This window comes from Balaenoptera musculus, chromosome 1 (genome assembly GCF_009873245.2).
Source record: "Balaenoptera musculus isolate JJ_BM4_2016_0621 chromosome 1, mBalMus1.pri.v3, whole genome shotgun sequence".
Lineage (NCBI taxonomy): Eukaryota > Metazoa > Chordata > Mammalia > Artiodactyla > Balaenopteridae > Balaenoptera > Balaenoptera musculus.
The window spans coordinates 27,792,213-27,816,657 of record NC_045785.1 but is presented as its reverse complement, the minus strand read 5'-3'; the positions used below and the strand labels follow the sequence as shown (position 1 = coordinate 27,816,657).

Here is a 24,445-nt window from a genome sequence, read left to right as displayed (position 1 = left end):
CCCTATCGCCATATACAAAATCCCCTCCAGCCATCAACCTTCCTCCCCTGGGGCTGAGGACCCAGAGACCGATTTGCTTCCCAGCATTGGCCCCTGGGTGGGTCTCCTGAGCTCCACACCCACGTTCCTCACCTGCCCTGCCGTGACCTTAGGGAGCAGGCAGAGGCTCTGGTGGTCTCAGCCGCCGACCTCACCGGTTATGGATACCCACCTGCATCCACTGTGGTTGATCCAGCCTTCATTAGGACAGAGTTCCCATCCTGGGGGTGCCCCCCCTGGGAGAGGGCATACGGCGGGCATGTCTCGGGCAGGTGAGTCCAGCGCCGAGACCCCCAGCATCTGGAGCCCAGGGTCTCCAGGCACCTCTTGCCCACCAGGTAGGTGACCTCACTGAGGTTGAGCAGGATGCAGAGCATGGCTGCGGCCACCACGAAGTACGTGAAGACCTTCTTCCCCGTGGGCCGGGAGATGTAGCAGTCCACAGTGCGGGGGCATGGCGACTCGGAGCAGGCCAGCACGTGGGGCACGTCATAGTCCTGGTAGAGGCGGTGAAAGATGTAGAGGAAGCCGGAGTCGACGGCCGCCTTGAGGAGGAGACTCAGCAGGTCTGTCCACCAGAGGCCGCCCCACTTCTTGTCCAGGTTGTCGTACAGGGATGGGACGTTGGGCCCATGCTTCAGGCAGTGCTTCCGCTTGCGCTCCTGGCGGTAGACCAGATGCATGACCACGAGCAGTGCATGAGGGACACGTGACCAGGATGAGCTGCAGGGCCCAGAGGCGCACGTGGGATGCGGGGAACAACTCATTGTAGCACACAATGGGGCAGCCCGGCTGGCGGGTGTTGCAGATGAAGTCCTTTTGCTCATTGCCCCACACCTCCTCGGCCGCCACCGCGTACACCAGCACGCGGAAGATGAAGACCACGGACAGCCAGATGCGGCCCAGTGCCGTGGAGTACTTGCTCAGCCCATTCAGGATGCCCCGCAGGAACGCCCAGTTCATGCTGACTGTGGCCTTTGTTCCTCGTGTGGACGATCTAGACCAGGGGGTCACAAGGCCTAGGAGAACCTGGAAATGGGAACCTTCATTAAGGGTGTGATTGGCAAACCATTTCACAACCACCGTGTCATCATGTCCACACTGGCAATGACTCGGTGGGGTAAGGATGGCCATTGTCCCCAATTCACGGGAGAGTAAGCTAAGGCCCAGAGAGGCACACGCCCAGGGCCCACGGCTGGAAGTGACAGAGCTGGTCTTGAACGTCCATCTTCCAGTTCCAAAATCAGGGCATATTTTATTCTACAAAGTAATAGATACATGTGAAGGGTAATCATCCTGCATGGACGTGCCCACCAACCTCATCGACTCCAACCTTCAGGCCTGCGGGCTCACATGAATTCTAAAGAAATAGTAACAAAGTGTGGGTTGGATGATCCGCTCTCCCATCAGCTGCGAGGGCTGGACCCGGCAGGACGGGAGGGGCATGTATCTTTTTTTTTTGGCCGCATCGCACAGCATGCAGAACTTCTCCTACCAGGGATCGAACCCGTGCCGCCTGCAGTGGCAGCATGGAGTCTTAACCACTGGACCGCCAGGGAAATCTGAGGGATGTGTATTTTTTAAAAATTTAATTATTTATTTAATTAATTATTTGTTTATTTATTTATTTATGGCTGTGTTGGGTCTTCGTTTCTGTGCGAGGGCTTTCTCTAGTTGTGGCAAGCGGGGGCCACTCTTCATCGCGGTGCGCGGGCCTCTCACTATCGCGGCCTCTCTTGTTGCGGAGCACAGGCTCCAGACGCGCAGGCTCAGCAATTGTGGCTCACGGGCCTAGTTGCTCCGCGGCATGTGGGATCCTCCCAGACCAGGTCTCGAACCCGTGTCCCCTGCATTGGCAGGCAGATTCTCAACCACTGCGCCACCAGGGAAACCCAAGGGATGTGTATTTTTATCCTTCAACTTTCTCCAACTGAGCGCCAGCATGAGCCAGGCCCTGTGCCTGGTGGGCAGACCCCGGAGTAATATCCATCCTCATTCTCCTCTCCGGCTCCAGGATGTCCCCCACCCTGACATTCCCTTCCAAATGAAACAGGCTCTTTGGAACCATGGTGGCTTGGTATCATCCTGCCACCCCTTCTTTTGGTGCTGAGCCTGAGGGCTGACTGTCCTGACCACAGTGGGTTCCTCTAGAATTCCAACCATTCCAGCCTTTGGGAGGGATTGGGGAAGGGACAGAGCTAAGACTCTGGCACGGTCGTCCCCCCACCATCTACCTTTTCTTTCAGGGACACCTCCCTTCTCCGTCTGCTCGGTGGCTGTTTGCTGCCCACACAGGCCATTGGTTCATTCAGGCTGTGTCCTGCGTGCTCCTTCCTCCACACCCCTTACCTGCAGTGACATCTTTTTCCATCTCTGGCCCTGGGCCCTCCCCTATCCCTGACTCAGGTATCAGCATCTTCAAACCTTGTGCCTCTGGGACACTTTCTGAGCGCCCTCCTCCATCGTTTCTGGAAGAATGCCTCACTGGTACTTAAATGGTCTGTTTACCTGTTTTCCGTGCCAGACTGTCAGCTTCTGGAGGGAAGCCTCCGCATATCATTCATCTCTGATCCCCCAGGACTCAGCACCGAGCCTGACCCAGTGAACACACAATAGACATTTGCTAAACCCAGTCAAAACCCCACTTCTTCCTCATCTCTCCTCTTATTTATCTCTTCTCTAGTCTTCTGTCCTCCCTTTGGTCTGGCAGGACATTCGTTCCCCTCCTTGGGGCTTCCCTGGGGTTTCTCCAGAGATCCTCTGTCCCCCCTACTCCTCCCTGAAGTCTGGCCCACAGCCCGAGTTCCCCTGGGGATCCTCAGCCCATCCCTGCCTCCCAGCCCAGCCTCCTTCCCGATTTGGTCCTCACCTTTCTTGGGTCTAGCAGCCACTCTCCTGTCCCTGGGCCGGTCTCTCTGCCCGTCTGCCCGAGGGCCTCCTGGAGACACCTTTTGTTCCTCACTCCCCTGCTGGGGGAGCTTTCTGAGCCAATGAGCCAAATGAGAGCGATCAGGTGGGCAGGCAGGTAGGCGGGCGGGCTTGCGGGGCACACGTTCAGAGCAAACACCTGTGTCTCTTCTCCCCTGGCCCACGCCTTCTCTGCAGCTTGGCCAGGCATGGCTGGGTCTGGCTCCCCGTGCTGGCAGGGAAACTGCCCGAGCAGGCGCAGGAGCCTGGTAGCCTCGTGTTCGGGACCTGGTCGGCACCAAATGGCGTTGTCCCCATCCCCCTCCCATTGCCCTATTGCCCCCGTCCCCCTGTCCCCAGGCCTCTCTCCTACCTTTTTCTCTGGAAGCCTGGTTCTGAGGCCCTTAGCAGCTGACATCTATGGAAAGGGGCGACCTTGATCCAGTCCAGGGTTGCATTCTACCCTGGCAGGACATTTCTGGGGACTAGAGCTTGGGCTGCTGGTGAGTTGTGTAGGGCGTGGGAGGGCCTGCCTATGGTTCCTCTGGACAAGGGTACCGCTGCCCTGGTGGAGACAAGGAATGCAGGTCGCAGCATGAAATGCACAGCCTCCCTGTCAAGCCTCCATGGGCCTGGGTTTCTGGGGAAGTCGGAGCGTGACCCAGTGGGGGCTGCAGAGAGGCCTTGGGCCTGGAACAGTGAAGGTTAATGTGCAGCCAGGGAGGGGCTCCTCTGCCTCATTTCCCACAAGCATTTATAGAGCACTTCCTAACACCAGTGACTAACGCTTATGTGGCCCTTTTTACAGCCGGCTAACCCCATCTGCAGTCGTGAGCTCATCCAGACTCACAGCCCCACCAGCTCAGTATTATTAACCCGGTTTGGAGAGGGGCTGTGGTCGCTTTCTCAGTGTTCCACTGGAACTTGTGTTCAAATGCAAGTGTTATGACTCAAAAGCCCATTAACTTTCCACCGAGACACGCGGTTCCCCATGTAATAAAGCTCCATTCTCTTTGCAGACAACCCACGGGCCTAAAACTGCAACTGGAGATAAAGGCTAGACTTGAGCATGAGCAAGGAGCATGACCCCCCCAGGAGTGCTGGGGGATCTCTTACCTGGCTAGATCAAGCGCAGCCCTTTGCAGGGGCAGAGATGTTGACCCCATGACCTGATAAGGCTCGCAAAGGTCGAAGGATCAAAGGTCACCTTGAATCAGTGAATGAATTGACTTTTATTAAGCCCTGACCGTGGGCAGCACACACTGAAGGCATGTGCACATCCGTTCTCGTATTAAGCCCCTCCTCACAGCAGCAGCCCTATTGGGGGGTGCCTCATCATCTCCGTTGTACACAAAAGGAAACCGAGGTACAGCTCCGAAGGGTAACTTGCCCAAGGCCACACAGCTGGGGCAGGCGGCAGGAGCTGGGGAAGAGGGATCTGAACCCAGGTCGTCAGACCCTCCCTCTTGCCTGTCCCCACTCTCTGCACAGTGCTCTCACCCCCAAGGCTGCACCTTGGCTGCCGGGTCCTTCCAACCCAGGCCTGACCAGGCAGCCCCTCACAGGATGGTTTTCTTCACGTGGTCTCGAGGGTGGTCTGGTAAGAGAGGAGGGGGAGCGTCTGAGCCCAGAAAGATGAGGTCGCCCAAGCGGAGGTCGTCCTGTTTGGAGGAAGTGGTGGCCCAGTTCCGGCGGTGGCCCAGGCCCGTGGCCTGGGCTTTCCTCGCCAGCAGGCACTCGCGGCACCTCTTGCTCACCAGGTAGGCCAGCTCCACAATGTTGAGCACGATGCAAACGACGGCCGTGATCACCATGAAGAGAGTGAAGATGTTCTTCTCCGTGGGCTTGGAGATGAAGCAGTCCACCGTATTGGGACACGGAGCCATGTGGCACCTGACCACGCGAGGGAGGGTGTATCTGGGGTAGAACGAGTGGAACACGTGGAGGAAGGCGGCATCCACGCCGGCCTTGAACACCAGGCTGCAGACGTACGTCCACCAGAGCCCGCCCCGCTTCTTGCCGGGGTCCGGGTAGAGGCGCCCGCCGTTCTTCCCTGCCACCTCTTGGTGCTTCTTCTCCCGGGCCTCGCGGTAGGCCACGTGCATGACCACGAGCAGCGAGGGGCACGTGACCAGGATGAGCTGCAGGGCCCAGAGGCGCACGTGGGACACGGGGAAGAACTCGTCGAAGCAGACGTTGGAGCAGCCCGGCTGGCGGGTGTCACAGTCGAAGTCCTGTGGTCGTCACTCCACACGCGCTCGGCTGTCACCAGGTACACCAGCACGCGGAAGATGAAGACCAGGGACAGCCAGATGTGCCCGAAGGCTGTGGAGTACTTGTTGACCCCGCTCAGGAGCCCCTCGAAGATCCCCCAGTTCATGGTGGCCCCGGGCGTCGGCCGCTGCTGCAGGGAGAGGATGACTGTCATCTCCCAAGTTTATAGAACACTCACCCGCAGCACCTTATAGAACAGCGTCGCCGGGTTGGGTCCTCCCAGCCATGGCAGAGCTAGGTTCTATTGTCGTCCCCTTTACAGCTGAGGGAAACTGAGGTTCAGAGGGCTTCTGCAGGGTCACACACGATTAGGTGCAGAGCTGGGCCTTGAGCACAGGTCATTCAGCCCAGAACCCAACTCTTAGCCATAAAAGTGGGTGAAGGCAGGTCCGGGGAGCCACTAGTCCTCCCAGGTCTTAAGGAGGTGGGACATGCTGACTTCCCTCTCTCTCCCAACCATGGCCCCCCTCCTCAGCGAGTCGGACCTGGGGCTGACTTCGCCTTTCCTTTTGGAGCTAGGCTGTCTCCCCTTAGACAGCTTCCTCCCAAGGGGGACCTGCTCTTTGCCTTTTACCTGGCTTGGGGGATGGGGCTAGAGAGGAGGCTGGAACCTTGTCCCCAAACTCCCGTCTGGTCTAACACTGTAAATATCCAGGCAGTGTCCTGCTCACGTGCGGCTAACTTGAAGCAAGGCCAACGGCAATGCAGCTGAAACAAAAGGGAGGGAGCGATGATTCTCTTGATATTGATACAATAGACTTCATAGAGTAGCCTGGTATTCCTATGCTTCCCGAACTGGTGTTCCATGGAACCCTGCTCGATAGGCTGGCAACAGAAGCAGCAAGAGAAAAGGATTCTATTCTGTGCTCAAGAAAAGTAGGCAAGCACTATGTTCAGTGCAAAGTTAAATAGGTCCCTTTACTTGACCATGAGATTAAATTCACATTATGAGTCTCCCAAAGGAGGACAGAATATGTAGTATTGCACCAACTCCTTTGACTATAGAACCCTTTTTTGTCATCTTGTAGAACAGTCTTGTCAAGACACCGAAATGGGAAATGCTGCTCTGGTCAGTTCTGCTGGCGAGTTTGGTGTGATGAACACACAGGAATCGGATTTACCTCCAATTAGGGAATGTGACTATGGTTCAGAGTGAGGGGTGCCCAACGACCTCTCTTGGAATTCCTCTGCCTGGTTCCTGGGGGGTCCACTGAGACCTATGCATGGTGGTCTTACCCTACTGGGCTCCCTGGGACCTCAGGGAGCCTGTCTGCACAGCCTGTTGCTCTAAGGGGTTAGTGCTGGTCCAGGCCAAAGGTGACTGTGCTGTCCTGCCCCCCGCCCCTCCCCCTCCCCCCCCGGCCCCCCCCCCCACACTGCGTGATCCACTGCAGATGGGCAGGGTAGTGATAAAAGCCAGCATTTATCAGGTGTTTATGCAGTGCCAGCACTGTTCTGAGCACTTTGCAAGAATCAATACAGCAACTGTATGAAAGGGTATGTGTTTTATTCCCAATTTACAGATGAGAAAAGTAGAGCCCAGAGAGGTTTGCTCATAGTTACACAGCTGGTAAGCGGCAGAGCTGGGATTTGAACCCAGGCAGGCTGGCTTCGGAGCCCACACTCTGGGCCTGGGCCCCTTTCCTTAGATTTCGGGAAGCTGCCTGCTGTGTCCACTCCCTCCTCCACCAGGTGAATCCCCAGTGATTCCCCAGTCACCCCAGGGGTGACTCTGCTCCCTGCCCTGTCTCTCCGCTGTCCTGTCTACAAGAGAATGTGGGCCCCGGCTCTGAATCATCCGCTTGTCTTTGCTCAGTCCTGCTTAAGGTGGCCGGAACTCCTGGCAGCTTCTCAGGGAACACCCAAGGAGGCTCTAGCCCAGGGGCTCTCCGCCCAGCCCAGCCTGGGGTTGGCGGGGTTTTGCAGGCCCAGGCAGAGCTGCCCCACCTGCTCAGCTCCTGGCCCCTCTGTGAGCCCCTCTCCCACTCAGTCCCTGGCTCCCACCTCTGCTCAGCTGGGGAGCAAGGGGAAAAACTCAGAGCAGAGGAGGGAGGAGCCCATCTTCATTCCTCCACCATCAGGACGCAGGGTGGTCTTGTGTCCAGGCCACTCCCCCTGCTCTCCACCAGAGAAGTCTCCCCCTTCCAGGTGTGCCGAGGGGCAGGGCACATCTGGACACAGATGGCCTTACCTGAGTGGCTACTCCTCAGGACTTTCTGGGTACCGGCTCCGGGCTGCCAGCCGTCGAACTCAGCAGGCAGCCGGGACCCATGTCAGAACCAGGGAGAGTGTCTGGGGAAGCCCGTTCCTAGGACAGAGCCTGCAGATTTCAGCAGGCAGCCTGGGTGTGCCGCCGGCCAGGAGGAGGAGGAGCGGCGCCAGGCACGGCCATTGGCTGGGCCCCAGCCTCCCCAGACTGCCTCTGATGAGGCCCAGGAAATTTACGGGTTCCCTCCTCCCAGGGGCTGAGCCCCAAATCCTGGCACCCGTTCGGGGACAACCACAGGTCCACTCTGACTCCCCGCTTGTCTTCCCATCCCTGGCCTTGTGTGGAAGAAGCTGAGGCCTGACCTGGCTTCTTATCCTTTCCAGAAATTCCCACTGCTACTTCTTGGGACTCTATGGGCTGCTCCAGACTCTCCTCCCTCTCTACTTGCTGCTCAGTGGCCTTCTGTTCTCACAGCTTCAGTTACCTTTGGAAATGCCATGAGTCCCAAACTCTCTCTCCAGCCTAAATGCTTTTGCCCATCAATAGTCCCCACCTGGATGCCCTTCCTTCACCTTTCTCCTCACCTGGCTTACTCCTCCAAGAAGCCTTCCCTGACTGTGCAGCCCCAGGTGGCTTAGGGCCCCATCTCAGGGCTTCCACTGCCCTCAGCTTCCACGCCCTCATCAGACTGTATTGGAATAGTTGATTTTAATTGAATTTGCTCTAGGGACCCGCCTGTTGAATGAGCAGATCAGTCCCCACGAACGGACATTTTTAGGGGCTTGTCGTGAGCACGACATAACACGGATCAGCCCCTGACCCCCAGGAACTCACCAGCTTGACCTTAATTACCAGCTGATAAGTCTAGTACCAGCTGCATAGCCTCTCATGATGGCGAAGAGGTCATGGAACAGTTTCTGGGCCCAGCTTCCCATTGCTGCTGGAATCTAGTTCAGTCTTTGCACCCCAACACTGAGTATCTGAGGCGTTGTATGGAAAGTCACCCTCTCCCCTGCACACACAGCCCCACTCCTCCCCAAACACGTACACCGAGCTCCTCCCCAGCCCTTTCATGGCTGACTGCCCTCTACTGTCCACCCCGACCCCGAGGGGCTGCTCCCCGCCCCCATACCGCACACACTAGCCTTTCCACCAGCCCGTGTTGTTTTTTATTTTATTTATTTAATGATTGATTAATTGATTGATTGATTGCTATGTTGGGTCTTCGTTTCTGTGCGAGGGCTTTCTCCAGTTGCGGCGAGCGGGGGCCACTCTTCATCGCGGTGCGCGGGCCTCTCACTATTGCGGCCTCTCTTGTTGCGGAGCACAGGCTCCAGACGCGCAGGCTCAGTAGTTGTGGCTCACAGGCCTAGTTGCTCCGCGGCATGTGGGATTTTCCCAGACCAGGGCTCGAACCCGCGTTCCCTGCATTGGCAGGCAGATTCTCAACCACTGCGCCACCAGGGAAGCCCCAGCCCGTGTTTTGAATTCAAGAATCATTGCTGAGACACGGCTGTGTGCCAGGTGCTGTGTTTGGGGCTGGGCTACACAGATAAAGAGAGGAGCAGAAGAGGCTGCCAGGGTCCCCCAGCCCGGGGCAGGCACACAGGTGGGGTCCCAGAGACACAGAGATGTAAGAAGGACATTGAGGGTGAGTTCCAGCAGAAGGGACTTGGCGTCCCTTGGGGTGGATGAGTCCTGTCCAGAGTAGGTGCCTCCCTGTCTAATGGGTCAGGCGGAAGAAGGAACTGCCTTAAGGCAGGGGAGATCTGCATCTGGAGCTCATACACCCCTACGTCTGGGCCCACACCCCTGCATCTGGAATCTCACAGCCCTGGATTTGAATCTCACCTCTGGTACTTTCAGATCTGGGTACTTTCCCTGTTTCTCGGGTGTACAATGAGACATTTTGTGCCCCTGAGGGGTGTCCTGTGAGGACAGTGAGTGCAGTGCAGGGCGGTGCCTGAGTGCAGGCTGCGTGGCCTGAATCCGGCTCTGCCTCTTCCTCTCCGTGTGGTGCCAGTTTCCTATCCGTGCAGTGGGACAATAGCATTGCCTACCTCGTAGGGCTGGCACACAGATTAGCCCAGCCAATAGAGGCACAGTGCCAGAACAGTGCCCGGCACAAAGGAAGCCCTTTCTACCACTGCCTCTGATGTATGTGAACTGCCCTCACACACCTGGCACGTGGTGGGTACCCAAAATGACTTCCTCCCCCTTTCCCTGTTCCTCATCTCTTCTCTCTGAGATGTAAGGAAGGCAGAGAAAGGAGGGGGAGACAGACTACTCGCCAGAGAAAATCTCATGTGGATGGATGATGTCTTTGGGTTAAAAAGGCAAAACCCGGGTCAGGCAGTGACGGTTGGGGAGTGGGGAGGGCAGGCAGGCTGTGCCCCGGGAGGGTTTCTCATTAGTGCCTGGACGCAGCCTGTTGGTCTAATTAACTTCTAAGATGCCCTTTATCAGCAGGTCACACAGGGCCTGAATTCAATGGACAGTGTGTGCAAGAGCCACAAACACCGCAGGTCTACAGCGAGCGTGGCACATCCCACACGCACACACTCTTACACACAGGCCACACTATGGGCATGATGCTACACACTTGTGGGGCAGTGCTGAGCCCTGGGTGCCTAGTACGGGGCCTGTTAGGTACCACGTTAGGCCTCCGTTTACATTTATGGAATGAATGATGTATGAAATGCACACACCTTGCAAAGAGAGTCACACATATCTATCCCCCTCCACGTTCTTCCTCCAAACGACTGCCAAGTACAGGAGAGAGGAGACACATGAATGGGTCGGGTACAACTTTGTGAGAAGAGCTATAAGAGACATATAACAGAGAGGGGAGTGTCAAGTTCTGCCAGAGGGAGACCCAGACAAAGTGACATTTAAGCTGGGTCTTGAAGGATGTGTAGGAGTTCACCAAGAGGAGATGAGGAGGAGAGGCCTTTGAGGCAGAGGGCATAGAGTGTGCAGTGAAAGATGATGGAAGAGCTTTGGAGAGTGGGCTGGAGGAGGCAGCAGTGGGGGCACTAAAAAGCAAGGACATTCTGGACCATGAAAGATCTGGGACACTGTGTTCAGGGGCTTGGATTTATCTTGTGTACCTGGGGGAAGGAAGGAGGCTATGTGGTCAGATTGGTACAGTCAATTCTCATTCTTCGTGGTAGTTACGTTCTGTAAGTCACCACAAACACTGAATTAGCAAATCTTGATACTTTGCCAGTAGGGGAAATACAGGGTTCGGTTCCTGCGAGCCTCTGGTTACAACATTTTCATCAACTGATCAATACGTAACCTTGTTCTATGTGTGTTTCTCTTGAAAGACACCTTAATTATATATAGTGTTGAATCATTAATGTTGAACTCATGGCCAACAGCACTATTACTTACTCCTGAACGAAGCTCATCTTTCTATCCTCTTTTGTTTTGGCCACGGCATGCGGAATCTTAGGGATCCAGGGATTGAACCCGTGCCTCCTGCAGTGGAAGCGTGGAGTCTTAACCACTGGACCACCAGGGGAGTCCCCCTGAACGAAGCTCATCTAATACGTATTTTCTCCCTAAGGCCCGTCACAACCTTCCTATGCTTGGGAACACAGACAGTACTTCAGTGCTCTGCTTGGGGGCCAGTTTAAACAGCAGATTCACCTTCCACAAGCACAAAAATGCAAAAAAAGCGGTACTAAATCAACCTCCAGTGGGGCATTTGTGTACAGTATCAGCTGAAACAAGAAGACAAAGCATCCCCTTGTTCAACCTCAGCTGGGAATATGCACATAGGTGACTCAAGTGTTTTGCTGCTCTGTGCGTGTCCACGGATGACAGCGAAAGCACTGCAAGTATTGATTTTGGGGTTAAACAAATAAATTTTAGTGACTAGACAAACTCACCCCTATGGAATCTGTGAATAATGAGGATTGATGGTCTGTTTAGAAAGCTCCTGCTCTTCGAAGAAAGGGGTGTGCGAGACCAGTAAAAAAATTACTGCAGTGATTTGGGGAAGAGATGAGCCAGAGGGATGGATTTGGGAAACAGCTGTCAGGTACAACTGGCAGTGTTTGGAGTCTGAGTGGATGCAGGGAAGGAGGCAGGAGGAAGACCCAGGAGGGTGCCCAGTTTGCTAGTTTTGGTGATTTGGCAGGTGGTGGGTCTCCTGATGGAAGGAAGGAATACAGGAGGAGAGCAGGTTGCTTGGGGGGCGGGGGGGGGGCAGGTGAGGGGAGTTCGTCCCAGATGTTTGGGAGTTAGTGAGTTCAATGTTCCATGTGCTGAATGGGAGGGTGTGGAGGACAGCCATATGGATTGTCCGTAGCCAGCAGCTGGCAGCAACAGCTGGGCATGTACTTTGGGGGTTCTCAGCCCCAAGGGGGTGGTGGGAGCCGCCGTCGGAGTGGACGAGGTGGCTTTGGGAGAGTGTGTGGAGTGAGAAGAGAAGATGGTCCAGGCAGAGCTCGGGGGAGCACTGATGTTTAGGAAGCAGGCAAGAAAGATGCTTGTGGGGGAGAAAGCGCAGTGAGGGACAGAGAAACCAGGGCGGGCGGGGGAGGAAACCCAGCGGCAGAGAGGCCGGTCAGGTCCCTGGGGACTTTTGCCCGAGTGATTTCTGCAGAGTGATGGGGACAGAAGCCAGAGAGCCGTGGGTGGCACGTTTTCAGGAAGCTGGCAAGCGAGGGAGAAAGGCGGGGGATCAGAGCTGGAGAAGGGTTCGCTTCTTCTGGGGAGATGGGAACAGACATATCAAAGGAGCTGCTGGAGAGCCATCTGACCTGAAGTTAGATCTTGTTTTATATCTGCCATCCTATCCCTTCCCCACTCTGCTCTTTCCTGGTTCCCTGGCCTCTACTCGGCTCTCTGTGTCCCCCCAGTTTTCAGCCCAGGCATTCCTGACTCTTGTCACTGCCTCCAACATGTTCTTCTGGCTCAGACTGAGCCCTGCCTGTTCTCCCTGTTAATGGGTGCGGGGTGGGTGAGAGTTGGAGTCTTTTCTGGAGACTAGCCGTCCCCCCAGGCTCCCTTCTAAATGCAGAGGGCAGAGGGCAGCACAGGCATCAGGGCCCGATACCCTACCAGTTACCCATCAAAACTACTGTTCCCAAAGGCAAGTAAACTTTTGGTCCTGGACAAACAAGCTAGGTTGGCCCGTAGGGTGTCCATTTACTGTTCTCAGGAGAGGTCAGAAGGCTGGACACTGGGGTAATAGTATCAGCTTCGTCACCGGGCGCCTCCTCTGTGCCAGAAACCGTGCCAAATGCTCTACGTGCATCTTGTACGTAACACTCCCTGCTCTCACCTTGCCCCTCTCTAAGCAGCTGTCCACATAAGCAGAGTCATCTTTGGAAAATGCAAATCATATTAAAACAATCTGTTCCGGGTCTTTCAGAGGCTCCCCATTGTCTTGAAACAAAATCTCCTGTGGCTAATATGTCCTATAAAGTCCTGCATGACCTGACCTCTGCCAGCCTTTGTTCCCAGCCTCTTCCCTTCCGTGTCTGTGCTCCAGCACAGTGGCCTTCTTTCACTGTCTAGAATGGAGGAGTCTCTTTCCCACCTCAGGGCCTTTGCACATGACTCAATGCTCTTTCCTCATTTTCTTTGAGCTAGCTGCCATCAAGTTCCAATATCAATTTATTTTATTATTATTATTTTTAAAATAAATTTATTCATTTATTTTTGGCTGCATTGGGTCTTCATTGCTGCACACGGGCTCTCTCTAGCTGTGGCAAGCGGGGGCTACTCTTCGTTGTGGTGTGCAGGCTTCTCATTGCGGTGGCTTCTCTTGTTGTGGAGCATGGGCTCTAGGCGTGTGGGCTCAGTAGTTGTGGCTCATGGGCTTAGTTGCTCCACAGCATGTGGGATCTCCCCGGACCGGGGCTTGAACCTGTGTGTTCTGCATTGGCAGGCGGATTCTTAACTACTGCGCCACCAGGGAAGTCCCTTTGGATATTAATTTAAATGTCACTTTCAGGAAAGCCGTTCTTAACCCCTGAAACTAGGTCAGGATCTTTGTTATCTATTCTCTTTGCATGTGCTTCTCCTTTGTATCCCTGTCACAACTGCGTTCCTAGAGTTATGGGTGTGCTTGTGTGTTTAATGTCCTCTCCTCCTTTAGACTGTAATCTTCAAGAGGACCAGGCCCAGAGGTTGGGCCATGGGAATCATGCTCGCCGCTCCATCTCCACCATCTGGCACAGCACCTGGCATGTAGTAGGTGCTTTATGAGTATTTGAAGATGAATGGATGAATGATTCTCTTTATCGAAAGTAAAAAAGCCAAGAACACTGGCAAATCCTTGGGCACAAGGGTATTGAAGTGATACTGTTCTGAGAGCCTGGGCTCTGGAGCTTGGCTGCCTGAATTCCCACCCCAGCAATCCTGCTGCTGGCTGTGCAGCCCTGCACAAGTTTTTAGCCTCTCTGGGCCTCAGTTTCACATGGAACATAGGGACTACGATAGAACCTACCTCATAGGATCGTTGTAAGGCTCAGATGAATAAAAATATATAAAATATATACACCTGGCACATAATAAACATGTAATAAATGCTAGCTGCTGTAATTCTCAGCCAGGACTGCTATCTGGGAGTGAGACTGAGTTGATGCTGCTTTCTGATTTCTGTCCCCCATGGTTTGGACATGTCTTTGGGAGAGCCCGTCTCAGCTCCGCTGAGGGGAAATGCGGCGAGAGGTAAACAGCCGTGTGGGCCTGAGCAGTCCAATCCTTCTCCGTCACTGGAAGGACACGAGATGCTGCAGATCGGATTCCTGCCCTCCAGATGCGTAGAGGGGGGTGGGGGAGACCCAGTCACGTAGGTTCTGGGGGAAGAGCAGGACCCAGCCCCCGGGAGAGCTTCCTCTGCTGCTGACCTGCGTCTGCTGTGAGGCCTGGGCTGGCTTTAGCCAGACAGCCTGCTCCTTTGATGGAGAAGCTTTGCTTTCTCCTGGAAAGAGTTGTGAGTTCCCATCCCTGGCGAGACTTCACGGCTATGCTTTTGCAGAACGAGGGGAGTTGTGGGATGGCAGGAGTCTAGCAAAGGTGGGAGACAGGCGTGGCAGAGAGGAAGCAGAGCTGGGAAGGGGAGAGAGCTGGGTGACAGACAGAGCCCGCACAGACCCGGGCTCAAGTCCCCTCCTACTCCCTAGCCGCATGTCCTTGATCAAACCAAGTTTTCTTTCTGAGCCTTAGTGTCCTTCCTGTACACGGGGGTGACAGCTGTTGTGGAGAAAAGTGATGGAGAGGAAAAGTACGGTGGGTCATGCCTGGCACGGCCAACCCCCATTCCTTTACTTGCCTGCTCCGCAGGCTATAGTTCTCTGGTTGCTTGGGTGGACATTCTTATTTTTTATTTTATTTGTTTTAGATATTAGATTTTAATTAATTAATTAATAATATTGGCTGCACTGCGCAGCATGCGGGGGGATCTTGGTTCCCTGACCAGGGATCGAACCCGTGTCCCCTGCAGTGGAAGCGCGGAGTCTTAACCGCTGGACCGCCAGGGAACTCCCAACATTCTTATTTTATCTTCCTGGGGCCCCAGGTGGGCACATAGCCACGCTGTTCCCCTGGGGCCCTAGACCCACCCCCACTTCTGCCTGTGCTCCCATGCTCAGCCCGAGGGGGCTGGAGCTGGCCTCGCCCCTTGGCCTCTCTCTACTATTTCTGTGGCTCTGGGCGGATTGAGTCACGGCAGCAGTGAGACCCACCGTCCCTGAGGCTGGGGGCCCAATGCTTCCGTACCTCCCCATCCCTCCAGCCAGGCCCACAGTAAGACTGAGCTGATAGCCCAGATCACCAGGTGCCCTGCTGTCTCTGGGCAGCTTGAGCAGCCTCCTTTGCAGAGGGTTGGGAGGCCGATGTACAGTTCTTGCAGCTTTGGCCACTGGCCACCACATTCTCTGCTGCTGGCATTCCAGGGCCAGGGACCTCCCTGTGGGCTCTGTCTTGGATGCTCAGCACCTCTGCTCAGTCACGGTCTAGTGTGGGGACCACATGGCTTACTGCAAACAATTGGGCACATCTGGGTTTTAAACTTTGTTCCATCAAGCGGTGAGTACAGGTAGCGGGTGCTGTCAGAACCCAGCCCACATCTCCTTGGCCTGTTCTGTTTTGGTGGTTGAGGGGACCTATGTAAAGCATGGTGATTTACAGTAGGTGGGCCCAGTGCCCAGTGGCCAGCACCTGCCACTTGGCCGGCCGGGGCTCTCTGGGCTTCTGGGGTCTCTCTGCCCATGAATGGGGCAGCCTGGAAGTGCCAGGGAATTGCCGCCTCACGGGGGGCAGCCTCCAGCCAATGCCTTGTGGAAGTTAGGGCATGATTCCTCCAGCCTCCTCCTCCTTGGGCTGAGATCACTGTGAGGTCCACGTCCTAGTCTTTCCCAGACTGAGTTCAATCCCCAGCATGACTGAGCTCACTTGTCCACAGAAACTCACTCAATTACATACCTTCCCCAGCTTCCTTCCCTTCTCTGCCTCACTCCCCATTCCCATGTCCACATTTCCTGGGATCACCTCCCAAATAAGCAACTTGCTTGCAAATCTGTGTCTCAGGCTTGCCTTTTGGGAGAGCCCAAACTAAGACATCTGCTGTTGAACAAGCAGCAGCCTCACTTCCTGGGCGATTCCCCCATCCTTAGGCTAACCAGCCTCACAAGCTTGCTCTCTTGTTGACTGTTGATTGGCCCAGGGGTGAGGCTAGCCCCAAACCGAGCTCATCAGTCACACTTACCTTGTTCAGTTGATCAACCCAAAGTGACAACGTAACCCACGCTGATCTGCCAAGGGTCCTTCCCTGGGACTTTTGAATATGGGCAGGGACAGAGTCCGTCGATGATTAACACTGGACCTGCTGGTGTCCTGCCGTTTGGAAATGCTGCTTGGCTGGATGAGATAATGATTCTGGGACAGAGCAGGAAGCAGAGACGAGGAGCAAGTGAGTACTTGGAAGATGTTTGCGTCTCCGGCTCCATTCATCTTTGGAACCCAGTGTTGTTTCCCCACTGCACGGTCCCTCTGCCCGAGTCTATTTAATTTAGGTTTCTGTCACTTGCAACCAAGAATACTCTGTATGACCTTGGGTTTGCCATTTAATAGAGCCTGGTGAATGGTAGGTGTTTGGTAAGTATCTGTTGACTGATGTACACTCTCTGGACCCCGTTTTCCTCATTTGCATGTTAGGGTCAATAATACTTTATAGGTTGTTGGAAATATAAGTTAGACAGTGAAAGGGCAGGGGCTTTGATGTGTTGGACCCAAGCAAAGAGCTCCCTTCTGTCCAGAAGGCCAGGAATGGGGGGACCCAGGGAGGGGAGGCACCTTGGATGAGGGGCGCAGAGCCCTGCAGGGGTCTGTGGATGGACAGGGCCTGGCGGCTGCTGGTCAATGAGGGCTGCATGGAGATGATGATGATGGGGGTGGAGTGGGAGGAACGGCCGGGAGTGACTTTTTTTTTTTCCTTTTGAGAGAATCAATAAGCAGGGCAGAGAAGGGAATTAATGTTTATTGACTCTCTGTTATGCGCCGGCACTGGGTCCAACTCCTTGCACACATCAGAGAGTACAGACTGGTGACCTGGAGGCAAATGTTTTGTTTGGCCTTCATGGGGCCTAAAGAAACATTTCAATTAATTGCCAACATATACATATCTGGAGATTCCACATGAAAAGCTGGTTGGGGGCCGCTCTTGAAAACTTGGAAGTTCTAGCAACATGGGGCCCATATTCCCTGCGGCATCAATAGCTAGAGTGACGAACGGCTGCCCCCTTCTGATAAGGCATCTGCTCTCTAGTTTGCACTGACCCCTCCCGGCCTCTTCCCTCATGCATGGGACTTGCCTGACCCTATAGTCATTTGAGATGGTTGTTCTGGGCATTTTCTCAACAGCCCTGCAAGGTGGGTACCCTTAGCCCCATTTTACAGATGATCAGACTGAGAGTCAGAAGTGAAGTCATCTGCTCCAGGTCACACAGTTAGGAAATGATAAAGCTGGGATGGTAGCTCAGTTCTTACCGACCCCAAAGGTCATTCTCCTGTCAAAAAACAGGGAGTGTTTGGCTGTAGGTAGAGAGGGGGAGGAGGAGGAAGAGAGGTTTGGGATCAGTGATTGGGAAGAAGGGGTGCTACAGATGAAGCAGGGAGACTGTGGGGAAGATGATATAGTCAGACCCGGGCATTGCCAGTTTGAAGGGACCCCAGGCTATCCTGAGGAAGGGGTCTGTTCCCAGGTGACTTTTAGGACGTGGAAGCTGGTGCTGGTGTCTGTGGTAAACAGAGAAATGGGTGGTTATGGAGGATTAGCCGAGGGGAGTGAGGCAAGAATGATGTCAGGTGTATTATTGAGAGCCTGGGTGGCTGGTGCTTCGGGACATCAGGAGGAGGAGGGTAGGGATGGGGGAAGTAGGGGGAGATGGTGTGTCCAGGTTTGGAGGTTTCAGGGCCAGTGGGATGTACATGGGGAGGTGTCCCAGGGAGAGTTGGCCAAACAAGGCTGGAACATAGGAGAGCTCCAGGCTGGAGATAATGGTCTAGAGATTAAGCTGTGATGTCCAGGGCAGGCAAAGGGCCCAGGTGGGTGTTGAGAGTTGAGGGGATGCAGTAGGGAAAGGGGTAGGGGGGTGTGGTAGGGGGGGTGGGGTGTCACGGCCATAGTATTTGGTGGAGGTTGGAGGGATGCCCCCATTCACTTTCTCTGACCTTCCACCCCTCCTCACCCAGAGGGCTTCTCCATAATCAGCTTCCCTGGGGACGTTTTAGGGAAATGGACGAACGTGAGGCAGGCAGGGAAGGAGGGAGGAAGAACTGGTTATCGCTTCCCCTCGGCTCCAAGTGGATAATTACACAGCTCTTTGAGCCCCAGGACTGGGCCAGGCAGCAATCCATACAGACAGCTTCTCAAAATTAATGGGACTCCAAGGGGTTTGAGACTGGGGGGAGGGCCAAGGCTGGGAGAGGCTGAGGGGAGATGAACTAGAGACAGGAAGACACTGTTTCTGATAGAGACAGCCTGCGACGCAGGGTCTGAAAGAGAGGTGGAGAGAAAGGGAAGGAAAGAGCAAGGAAACTGAAGCCCAGAGAGGTTAAGTCACCTGCTCAGAGTCACACAGCGCTGAGGTGAAGCTGGGCTTTGGCCGGTCGGTCTGTCTGCTTCCAGAATGCCTCGTCTTCGCTCACTTTGTGGTTCTGCCTTTGTCTTCACTGGGAAGTCATGGGGAAATGGGCCTGTAGGAACCCCTTTGGCTTCTGGAGATGGTGAAGGAGGAAAAGGGGGCAGGCACTACTTGTCCCTCAAGGCTGGCTCAGACTGAGACCCTCCCCTGCAGGAACTAAGGACAAGGCGTGCTTCCTCTGGGTAATCACTCGTTTTTCCATATCTGGTCCCGGCCCCGCCCCAGGCTGTGAGTTCCTTGAGGGCAGGGCTGGGCTGGGGACATCTCTATCCCTGCACAGAACGCTCAGCAAATTTAAACACCAGGCAGAAAAGAGACAGTGAAGGTGGAGTCTGAATACATTTTGAGTTCGGTTTACAGAATTGTGTGAATGATGTTAATCTCTTGGTTTTGATAAGCATACCACCATGGTTGTGTAAGATGTTAACAGGAAGGGAAGCTAGGTGAAGGGTATACTAGAGCTCTCTGAACTACATGTGTAATTTTTACATTATCTCCAAATAAGTTTATTAAAGGAAAACAACAGGGCAGATTCCAGCTGTTGGCTGGGGGCAGGGAAGGGGGCTGATAACACTGGGCAGAGGTCAGGGCCCCAGAGGGGAGCTGGGGTGTGGACAGTTGACCCAGGCGTCCCACAGCAATGTTCTCACCCAGATGGGGCACCTGAGGCTCGTGGCACCTAGGGTACCCCAGTCAGGGCACGCAACTCACTTAGGGCCCCATTGGCCAAGTGTCACCAGGGCCCCAGCCCAAGTGTGATTTAGTTCACCAAAAGGGTGGAGGTGGTGGGAAAAAGTACCAGAAATATCCTGGCAGTCTCTACCATCTACTTCACACCTATCATGTGCCGGCAGCCTCCTAAACTGCTCCTCCTAAACACACAGTATCTATTTGAATTCTCACAAAATTCCATTCCATGGAGTAGTCTGAGGCTCAGAGAGGTTAGGTAACTTGCCCAAGGTCACACAGTATGTTCTGGCCAGAGCTCATCTGAGAGCCAGGATGGGAGACTTCCAAACTCTCCCCATAAAGGGGATTTCTTGTAGATACAGCAGGGTTTCCAGGTCTCCGAGGGCAGGAGCGCCGGACCACCAGGCCTCCAGCAGCCTGGAACTTGGGAGCCGCAGAATCGAGGTTGTCTCAGGCCCCTCGCCCAGTAGCTCCTCTGTCATCTCATCTTGGCTCTTGTCTGCACTGCCGCTCTGTCCTCTCTGACACCGGGCCCTGAAGGCCATCTGTCCCTGCTACGTCATGGATGTTCAGCTTCTCCTTTTGGCCTCTGTGCCCCCTGCTGCCAGTCTAGCTAACAGAGCAACTGATTGGCTTGCCCCTCCTCTTGTGGACTGGCCACCCCGGGGTCCAGGCAGCTGTGGCCTAGACGGGTGGGGCACGCAGGCCAGTACGGCTCAGGCTGCACTCTGCTGATGGAGAGCTTGGCTTTGAATCCCTGCTTGGCCCCTGTGTGATTCTGGGCAAGTTACTTCACCTTTCTGTGCTCTCAGTTCATCATTGGAGGTAATAATGGTCCATGCCTCATGTGGTTGCTGTGAGGACTGAATGCATGTAAAGGTCTTAGGACAGTGCCTGGCATGGAGGAAGCACCCCCCCACTACAGGTTATTATTATTATTGTTGTTGTTGTTATTACCTTTACAGAATATGATATGTCTGCTTGGCAGGGGCAGTGAGTGGAGCCAGCAGTGATGGACACGTCTGCTACACCCAGCCAGTCCGTGGACTGTTGACTCCAATGCTTTCCTTCCTAACCTGTTTGTGATCCTGTCTGAAGGACTCATCCTAAGCAAAGGGAGAGTTCAGGCTTCCCCATACAGGAGTGTGTGTGTGTGTGTGTGTGTGTGTGTGTGTGTGTGTGTCTGTGTGTGTGTGTAAAGTAATTCTGACCCTCCCTCCACCACTGTGGCTGGGACCTTGGGCCATGACTCTGCTTTGGCCTTTACGCCATCACAGTGGTGGAGGAGGGCTTCTCCCTGCTTCGGCAGAGCACAGGTGGATGTGTGGGCAAATGGTGGGATTTTAGTGGAAAGTAGGGGCTTTGCCTGAGAATCAGGAATTTTCTAGGATTGTAGGAGACTCTCACTGGATCTGGGTAAGTTAGCAAGTGGGTGACAGGAAAGGAAAGCAGTGATTTCAGGAGAGAGCTGCAAAACTTGAATTCCTCCCATCCCCATCTGTGGAACAGCTGTTTCTCCCAGAAAAATTTCTCTCAGGATCCCATCTAGAAGCCACTCTGGACCCCCAGCTGCTGGACGTGTGGGTGGAGATCAGGGGCGGGAGAAGACTGAGGTGGTAGGTGAGAGGATGGCTCAGGCCTTCAGATATCGGGTACAGGCAGGACATGGGAGGAGGAATAGAGGCCAGGAGGAGGCTGGATAATAATAGCAAACATAGAGGGCTTACTTTGTGCCAGATACTGTTCATTTAACCCCCAACGACAACCTAATGGGGAGCTGTGATGATCACCACCCCCATTTTACAGATGAGAAAACTGAGGCTGAAAGGAGGTAAGTTTTTTTCTGTTCATTTTGAACATGCCAAGATTACATCTACCCCAGGGCCTTTGCACTTGCTCTTCCCTGTCTGCAGTGCTCTGCCCTCAAATCTTCACAAGGCCATGTAACAAATGGTGCTCAAAATTTGGTAATTTGGTGTAACAGATTACCCCCAAATTTAGTAGCTTAAAATAGCAAATATTTATTATCCCAAAGTTTCTGTGGTCAGGAATTCGAGAGCAGCTTCAGAACCACATTATGATGTTTGTCTTTGTTGGCCCCTTCCTTCTTAGAAGAATATTAAAACTTATATTTTGGGAATTCCCTGGCGGTCCAGTGGTTAGGACTCTGCTTCCATTGCAGGGGGCATGGGTTCAATCCCTGGTTGGGGAACTAAGATCCTGCACGCCACAGGGCATGGCCAAAAAAATTATATTTTATGATTGTGTTGGTATAACGATAGATACATTAGTATTATATATTAAAGCATTTTCTTTGGCCTAAGATTTCTTCCTCCTAACTTGAACGGAAATTAAAACATTTTTGTGGGTCCTAAAAGTACTGTGGGCCCTGGGCACTTTGTCTCCTGTGTGTAGTGGATGAATTGGCCCAGAGTGGCTCAGCCAGGTAGTTTTGGCTCAGCGTCTCTCATGTGGCTGCAGTGAGGATGTTGGCACTGGCTGCAGTCATCCGAAGTCTTGACTGATCCTGGAGGATCCACTTCCAAGATGGTGCACTCATATGGCTGTTGGCAGGAGGCCTCAGTTCCCAGCCATCTGGGCCTCTCCACGGGGCTCCTTGAGCATCTTCATGGCTGCCTTCCCCTAGAGTGAAAAAAAGAGAGAGAGAGAGAGTCACGTGGAATCCACAATGCCTTATTTATTTATTTATTTATTTATTTATTTATTTATTTATGGCTGTGTTGGGTCTTCGTTTCTGTGCGAGGGCTTTCTCCAGTTGCGGCAAGCGGGGGCCACTCTTCATCGCGGTGCACGGGCCTCTCACTATCGCGGCCTCTCTTGTTGGGGAGCACAGGCTCCAGACGCGCAGGCTCAGTAATTGTGGCTCACGGGCCTAGTTGCTCCGCGGCATGTGGGATCTTCCCAGACCAGGGCTCGAACCCGTGTCCCCTGCATTGGCAGGCAGATTCTCAACCACTGCGCCACCAGGGAAGCCCCACAATGCCTTTTATGCCCTATCTTGGAAGTCATATGCGGTCAACATATCCTTACTTCTGCCATATTCTTTTTGTTAGAAATGAGTCACTAAGTACAGCCTGCACATAAGGGGCCTATGGGGAGGGAAATTAGATTCTACTTTTTGAAACCACTGGACATATTTCACAGAATTTGCAGACATGCTTTAAAACCATTACACTTGGCTTCAGAGAGGCCTTCCCTGACCACCAATTTCTCTCCTCACTGCCACCCTCCTAGTACTCTAACTCATCACAGTGTATCACTACCTGAAATTACCTTGCTCATTTGTCTGTCTGTCCGCCCCAGCTAGAAGGTAAGCTCCGTGAGAGGGGAATCCTGTCTGTCTGCTCGCCGCCATCAGCCCAGGGTCTAGTATAGAGTCAGGTACCTAGAAGGATCTCAGTAATTCGTGAATGAATGAATGACAGGACAAACATGGTGGTGGTGGGAAAGGCAGGTACCATTTCAGGCAGTTGGTGGAGGCGGTGTGTGTGGAGAGGCTGCAGCTCTACCGGAGTTAGCTGTCCTGAGATGTTTGCCCAGGATCCAGGGGTTTGGGAAGGAAAGGGCAGAGCGGTAAGGGCGCGAGACGCTGGGGAGGCTGGCTGACCAGAGATCAGGGGATTATCCTGTGAGCAGAGACCTCAGATTACACGGTCTAGTGGGGGAGCCAAACGTGGGAACAGGTAAATTACAAAGCATTATGGCAGATGCATAAAAGAAATGTGTTTAGGACCCTTGAAGCTGGATCCTGACACTGTCACCCCGACGGAGGCCCTTGCTTTTGGCCCCTCCCCTTGACCGGACCTTGTTCACCCTTGAGGAATCCAGGGGAGAGGGGCTCCCTCCCCTCCGGGTCGCTGCGACTAGCTCATCTGCCTGTGCTGCTCCGTTCAGCCTCTGGGTGGCAGCAGAGGCCCAGGTTGGCTGAGCTCCCCGTTCGACGGTCTCCGCCATCAGAGCGAGGGGAGGAGCCATTCTCTGGCGGCAGGTCCAGCTCCGCTGGGTGAGTGGAGGGGCGCTCAGGCCAAAGGCTTGGGGTGTTGCAACTTGTGCTCCTGCCCCTGTATGCTTTCCTACACGCTCCCCCCAACCTTCTCCTGTGTCCTCTCCTCCCCTACAAGTCTTCCTTCTGGAAGTTGAGAGCAGAGGGGTGTGGGCAATCGGGTGGAGGTGCAGAGTTTGCCTGACTTTTACCAAGATGCTTGGACTTTACCCTAAGGCGATGGAAAGTTCGCTGAAATGTTTGAAGCAGGGAAGCAACACTATCAGATTTGTGTTTTTAGAAAGGTCACCCTGGCTACAGGAGGAAGGATGATGGAAACCGAAATCCAGACGGGAAGCTGTGGCAATACTCCAGGAGGGAGGAGGGCAGGGTCCGTGAGGAACCAGCCAGGCGTCTAGGCGGCTGGTGGGAGGCATCCTGCGGGGCAGCTGGGCTGAGCACGGGGGTGGGTGGTGCCAGACCCCAGAAGGAGCCCCCCACTGCCGTGGTGGCCGAGGGCTCGGGACACGGGTCCAGCCCAGACAGGAGGGGGGCAGCCCCCAATCCTACGTGGACTGGCTTGCCAGGAAGGTGTCAGGGCTGCAAATCAGGACCAGGGGCTGGGGCCCACACCTGGAGCACAAGGTGAGGGGTGACCTTGGCAACAGGTGGAGTCTCTGACCAGACCTGGGCTCAGAGGGCAGCTGGCCCTATGGTACCTAAAGGCTGTTTGCCCACATCCATGTGCCCCGAAGGTACTGTTGCCAGACTTCAGGGCAGATTTGGGGAAGCCTAGAGGATTCGTTTGGGCTTGACCCTGACCTAGAGTTGACCACAGTCCTATGCCTTGCCACCCGGGGCTGAATCCATGGGTCCCACCAGCCCTCACCCCACCTAGCTCCAGGTTCTCCTTCAGTGCCGGTATGGAGCTGGAAGCTGGCTGTGTGATCACAGGTGGCTTTGTGCCCGGAGACTGCAGCTGCGTTGGGTCTGGCAGAGCGCCTGGCTGCCTCCCAGGGCTTGGGAAGGGGCTACTGCTGCTTCTAGCCTGGGAGCTCTTGCTGCAGAGGATGAAGGATTCACCTCTGAGCCTCTTGAAAGGTTTGGGTTTATCTCCTTTCCTTCTTCACCTGGGCTATTACCTATGTCTAGAACATT

General features: G+C 54.4%; 2 protein-coding genes across 2 annotated transcripts; both read right to left on the bottom strand.

Annotated features, from left to right (window-relative positions):
• Positions 1 to 197: 197 nt before the first annotated feature.
• GJB4 (gap junction protein beta 4) lies at positions 198 to 1,002 on the bottom strand. Its single transcript, XM_036848902.1, is given in 2 exon segments — positions 198 to 737; positions 739 to 1,002. Coding segments are annotated over 2 exon segments (804 nt in total).
• A 3,503-nt stretch (positions 1,003 to 4,505) lies between these two features.
• GJB5 (gap junction protein beta 5) lies at positions 4,506 to 7,452 on the bottom strand. Its single transcript, XM_036848849.1, is given in 3 exon segments — positions 4,506 to 5,182; positions 5,185 to 5,350; positions 7,412 to 7,452. Coding segments are annotated over 2 exon segments (819 nt in total). The 5' UTR covers positions 5,327 to 5,350; positions 7,412 to 7,452.
• Between the last annotated feature and the right edge of the window lie 16,993 nt (positions 7,453 to 24,445).